At 40.9% G+C, this 6,149-nt stretch overlaps 1 protein-coding gene across 1 annotated transcript; it reads right to left on the reverse strand.

Annotated features, from left to right (window-relative positions):
* Positions 1-317: 317 nt before the first annotated feature.
* On the reverse strand, positions 318-4,338 carry LOC113747032 (deleted in malignant brain tumors 1 protein-like). The gene is made up of 6 exons (XM_027284989.1): positions 4,146-4,338; positions 3,506-3,817; positions 2,826-3,137; positions 1,823-2,146; positions 718-837; positions 318-618 (listed from the first exon to the last, which is right to left on the reverse strand). The coding sequence occupies exons 1-6, from the start codon at positions 4,336-4,338 to the stop codon at positions 470-472; spliced, it is 1,410 nt and encodes a 469-aa protein (XP_027140790.1). The 3' UTR covers positions 318-469.
* Between the last annotated feature and the right edge of the window lie 1,811 nt (positions 4,339-6,149).

A 6,149-nucleotide genomic window follows, 5' to 3' on the forward strand; every position in this document is an offset into this window, starting at 1 on the left:
TGATAAAATGTATAAATGGATCAAACTGATAAAACAATTTGTTTCCTCAACAAATATAGACATAAAGCATAGTGCAGATCCAAATCAGTACCAAATATGATCAATACAGGTCTGTAATAAGATCATCCAATGTAGAAGAATGTCTACATAACTACCTGTCCTGAGATAATCAAAAATACACAATAACAACAACAACAACAACAACAACAACAACAACAACAATAATAATAATAATAATAAAATAGAGAAGGTGCAGTAACACCAGTTGAGCTCCAAAAAAATGGAATGTCATTCTGTCAAACTGACCCCCTCACACCTCTACTAAATGCACAATGTAACGGCACATCTTTATGCACACAGACATATGAAGACACCATTGTTTGCATAGTTTAGTTTTCCTTCATCCATGACAACCCCTGTGAATGTTTTCATAAATATCGCTGTCTTCTCAGTAACTGTCTGAAGCATCTTAAGCAAAGGGCCGATGTACATTTACATAGTGGTGATCTTCATCACTCCACTCTTCTTCCAACCCTCTTGTTTGCGCGGAGTGCACTGGTTCAATGTTTATGTAATCATGTTCCTCCTGCTCGTGTTCATGATGGATCCCGGCAGTCACTGGAAGTATGGGAAGAGAATATATGATCACTTCTCTGAAAATCTTGAAAAAAGTTAAACAAACTAAGATCATGTGCTTCCTAATTGGCAGACCCTGACTTTGGACGAGAGCTCCATGCTGCATTTCTCGTAGTCTTCTTCTGAACACCATGCAGACCACCACCAAGACCAGCAGCAGCACCAGCAGGCCAACTGAAGAGAACAGTGGCATGAAAGGAACTAGGAGAGAAAAACATTTATTCCTTGAAACATGTTGATTGATTTATTCAGTACAAGCACAATGTGTATTCTTGATCAGACCATGATTGTTATGATATGAAAGAAACCTCAGGAGGAGCCACAGAGGAGGGATCCCTCTTCCAGGACGGACAGAGGTGCAATAGATGTCACGTGTACAGAACACATCAACACAAACATATTGTACAATTACAATGACTGATAAAATAGTCCTCTGGCAGCATAACTAAGGGATGACCTGAGCCAGCCCTAGCTATAAGCTTTATCAAAAAGTACGGTTAAGTAGGGATTTTAATGGCCAAGTTTTTACTCACTCAAACTAAAGGTCTAAGGACAGAGGAAGTCACTCCCTGTACACATTGTAAAGCCCTCCAAGGCAAAATGTATTTTGTGACTTTGGGCTATAACATGCTAATGATGTAGTAAATAATAGTAAATAATAGTAAAATATTAAATTTTTATACTGTGATCATTGATTAAATATTTAAATTATTTTCCCTTGCCACTGCAAATATCCAATTTTTTGTTTTAATATTACATTTTATTCTTTTGTGTGTGTTATTGACAGGAACAGCTGAAGAGTGACGGGAAATGACATGCAGCAAGGGGTTAATGGTTGGAATCAAACCTGTGCTGCAGGTACATGGTACAGCCATGGTACATGGAATGTCGCTCTACAAGGTGAGCTGTTTCTACTTAACTGTATTGTTATATATTTAGTTTTAGAACACAAGATTATATTTAAATATTTAAAGCAGTGATCTGTTGCTTTTACACATGAATACAGTTTTGGTTTAAGTGCTCAGCAACCTGTGGAAATACCCATTTATTTGGTGATTGGTGGAAACAGTGATATCTGTATCTTTGCTAAATACTCAGAGAATAATATGTTCTACTGGTTTAGACATGGGGACTTTGTTCCTACAAATGGTCCAATAAATAGCTAGCTTAAATTCTGTCTACTTACATTTAATGGTGACATTAATCGCTGCTGTCCCAGTAGAAGTGAATTTCCTTGAGGACAGTGTGACTTCATACACACAGCTGTAGTTTCCCTGGTGTTCATACTCAGCTACAGGGAAGTCAAAGGAGGCTGACTGGTTGACTGCTGGTTTGGTGTTGGTGATGTTGGAGCCAGAGAAGATGAGAATGAAATGGCCTTTTGTATATCTGGAGTTAATGGAGCAGGTGATGACAAAGCTGTAACCCTTGGTGATCTCTGCACCTTCAGGACTCCAGACCAGCCCTTTGTTAGGAGATGTCAGGGAGATGCTGGGCTGCTGCAGTGGCACTGGGCAAAGAGACAACATAAAGACAATGAAGACGATCATATTAAGATCAATTCTGAAAAACACACATTATTAAATAAATATATTTAAAAATCACTCATACACATTGATGGTTTAATCACTTATCGATGCCTTTAGGATGATTGATCCAAAATAGCTAACTGTTGCTGTTTGACATAACTTCAGACACAGAATAAATGTCTGTCCTGTGGCAGTTGTTTGTTTTTAACTACATGAAAGTGTGAAAATAGGAAAATTCCCCAAAACTGTGAAACAGATCACACACATTAGGAATATTCCCTGGGTAGGACAGGAAACATATTTATTATCTGTGGCTGTGAAGTGAAGTCAACGTGGAAGTGCCAAAAAATGCAGTTCCTCAAATGACCGCTTGAGGTTGGCTACAAAAGTCTCCATAAGCCCCAAGTTATAATGTCACACAGAAGTGTTCACAGCAGAAATACAAACGTTTACAGCCTGGTACAAAAAATGTAACTGAACTGAATTTCAATGAGTCTGAACTCATGAATATTGTGTCAGATATCAGAGATAATAAAGTATGTAAACCTTTGTGCCAAGACTCAGCATTGTGTCTTTTTCACCCCACAGACTGTCAGTTAAACAGTTATTATGATTATTATTGTAACATGAATCAGACAAGAGATTCAGAAATGTTCTCACCTGAACAGATCACACCAGCGTCCTCACCGTGGTTACAGTCGTGTTGTCCATATCCTCCATGCTGACACTTAGTTAGAGAACTTTCATTTCCTGAACAGGCCACATAATCGAGCCAGATTTGTCCAGTTCCTTGACCAAAGCGGGCCGACTGATGGGCACTCAGTGCTATACCACAGTCCAACTGTCTGCACACCACCTGAGCATCATTTAAGTCCCAGCCATCATCACAGACTGTTCCCCAGGTGTTGTTGTGATAGATTTCAACTCTTCCAGAGCACAGAGTAGATCCAGAACCAGCTAATCTGATCCGACCTAGACTCAAAACACAGAAGACAAATCATTGATGGATAGAACACATGGTCATGACAGAAACTGCTTTTGTAACACATTTGTCAAAAGTTATGATTAATTCACACACTTTTCATGTGACACACAGACTGTGAGAAACATCTAACACTTTACACAGTAGATCAAACATTTGATCAACATTTCACACTTGTTACTCTGCTGTTAAACTCTAAAAACCACTGCAGTGCAGTTACCAGCTGTTTTCCAGTGCTGTGTCTGAACAGCTCTGACACACATCATAAGTCACAATGAAGAGGTGACAGAGCTGATCAAATATACAGAAAAGGAAAGGATACATTTATTCTAAATACTTTATCTAAAACTTTTCTCACCTGAACAGATCACACCAGCGTCCTCACCATGGTTACAGTTGTGTTGCCCAAATCCTCCATGCTGACACTCAGTTAGAGAACTTTCATTTCCTGAACAGGCAACATCATCAATCCAGATTTGTCCAGTTCCTTGACCAAAATGGGCCGACTGAGGGGCACTCAGTGCTGAACCACAGTCCAACTGTCTGCACACCACCTGAGCATCGTTTAAGTCCCAGTCATCATCACAGACTGTTCCCCAGGTGTTGTTGTGATAGATTTCGACTCTTCCAGAGCACAGAGTAGATCCAGAACCAGCTAATCTGATCCGACCTAGTCTCAAAACACAGAAGACAAATCATTGATGGATAGAACACATGGTCATGACCAGGGACGTCACTAGGTTTAAGAAACTGGGGTGGCTTAGCCCATAGAGGAGAAAAGTTATTGCGCGCTATGCGCGCGCCGAAAATTTGGTAACTTATGGTAACTGTTACCAGTAACGAGTTATTTTTACAACAGAGTAATTACGTTACTAACGCAGGTACTTTTTTGGAGGAGTAACTAGTAACTATGGCTAAAGAAAATGGAAAAAAAATCCCAATATACATTATTTGACCCGCCCCAGCCCGCCCCGCCAATAAAGTGGAACATTCTCTACCCGCACCGTCCCGCCCCGCGGGCAGACCGTGGGTGCCGCGGTTTCGGGCCGGCCCGCGCATCACTAGTGTGGAGTCGAATCTTGGGAGTTCGCCCCGAGAAACTACTCTCTCGGCCCTGGAGAAGACGGATCTCCCCTGGTTTTCCCGACCACGGTCAGGAAACGAATAGCGGGAATGGTTAACAGAAGTCATCTCAACTAGCTAGCAGCAGCTAGGAACTTTCAGAGCTGGCCAGCGGGATTCAAACACGGAACATTTGGTTTATTAATTACATGGAACTTTTCTGCTGTTAGCTAAGTGTTACTACCAGCAGTGATGAATGCTTACTTTATTGAAAAAGGCCTAATGTCCATCCTTCACCCATGCGTTCGCGCTCTGTCTTGCCGCTGTGAGGTTCGGCCTGTGTACTTCAGAGGTAAACACGCAAGCGGCAGTGAGCAGGGGTCGCATGGAAAACAGGGACTGGAATTTCAGTGATGTGGGCGTTCTCTATATGAAAAAGTGGAATGGATTGTATAATGACGCACTGAAGGGGCTCTCTCTACCGTACCCGATGAAATGAGATTTATGATCATATTTAAGTGAATAATGACAGTTTAATATGATTATTGGTTTAAACTCATATTCTGGCCACTTTGTTTGCATAAATAGGCATTTTTTGTAAAAAAAAATAATAAATAAAAATAATAATAAAACACCACCAAATTATTTAGGAGGGCTTGAGAATTTTAGGGGGGCGGAAGCCCCCCTAAAATAGGCCTAGTGACGCCACTGGTCATGACAGAAACTGCTTTTGTAACACATTTGTCAAAAGTTATGATTAATTCACACACTTTTCATGTGACACACAGACTGTGAGAAACATCTAACACTTTACACAGTAGATCAAACATTTGATCAACATTTCACACTTGTTACTCTGCTGTTAAACTCTAAAAACACACTGCAGTGCAGTTACCAGCTGTTTTCCAGTGCCTGTCTGAACAGCTCTGACACACATCATAAGTCACAATGAAGAGGTGACAGAGCTGATCAAATAACAGAAAAGGAAAGGATACATTTATTCTAAATACTTTAACTAAAACTTTTCTCCACCTGAACAGATCAACACACCGCGTCCTCACCATGGTTACAGTTGTGTTGCCCAAATCCTCCATGCTGACACTCAGTTAGAGAACTTTCATTTCCTGAACAGGCAACATCATCAATCCAGATTTGTCCAGTTCCTTCACCAAAATGTGCCGACGTAGGGGCACTCAGTGCTGTACCACAGTCCAACTGACTGCACACCACCACCTGAGCATCATTTAAGTCACTCAGTCCAGTCATCATCAAGACTGTTCCCCAGACATTGTTTGTGAAGATTTCAACTCTTCCAGAGCACAGAGAGTAGATCCAGAACCAGACAGAAAATCTGATCCGACCTAGTCTCAAAACGCAGAAGACAAACATTGATGGATAGAACACATGGTCATGACAGAAACTGCTGTTTGTAACACATTTGTCAAAAGTTATGATTAATTCACACACTTTTCATCTGACACACACAGATTGTGAGAAACATCTAACACTTTACACAGTAGAATCAAACATTGATCAACAGTTATTCACACCATTCCTTGTTACTCTTGCTTGTGAATACTCTAAAGACACATCGCACTGCAGCTGACACAGCTAGTACCAGCTGTTTTCCAGTGCTGTGTGTCGAACAGCTCTGACACACATCATAGTCATAGTCACAATGAAGAGGTGACAGAGCTGATCAAATAACAAAAAGGAAAGGATACATTTTTCTAAATACTTTATCTAAAACTTTTCTCACCTGAACAGATCACACCAGCATCCTCACCATGGTTACAGTTGTGTTGCCCAAATCCTCCCGTGCTGACCACAGTTATAGAACTTTCATTCCTGAACAGGCAACACATCATCAATCCAGATTTGTCCAGTTCCTGACCAAAATGGGCACAAAATGGGCCGACGAGAGGGGCCAAAGAGGGGCA

Source organism: Larimichthys crocea, chromosome XII (assembly GCF_000972845.2).
Source record: "Larimichthys crocea isolate SSNF chromosome XII, L_crocea_2.0, whole genome shotgun sequence".
Lineage (NCBI taxonomy): Eukaryota > Metazoa > Chordata > Actinopteri > Sciaenidae > Larimichthys > Larimichthys crocea.

What these genes read in the sequence shown, in the direction of transcription:
- LOC113747032 (XM_027284989.1), bottom strand. Translation starts at nt 4,338, where the DNA reads ATGACTTCTGTTAACCATTCCCGCTATTCGTTTCCTGACCGTGGTCGG. An exon ending in CGCGGGGCGGGACGGTGCGG is followed by an intron (nt 3,818 to 4,145) that starts GTAGAGAATGTT and finishes TTTTGAGACTAG; the next exon opens with GTCGGATCAGATTAGCTGGT. An exon ending in GCATGGAGCTCTCGTCCAAA is followed by an intron (nt 619 to 717) that starts GTCAGGGTCTGC and finishes CCATACTTCCAG; the next exon opens with TGACTGCCGGGATCCATCAT.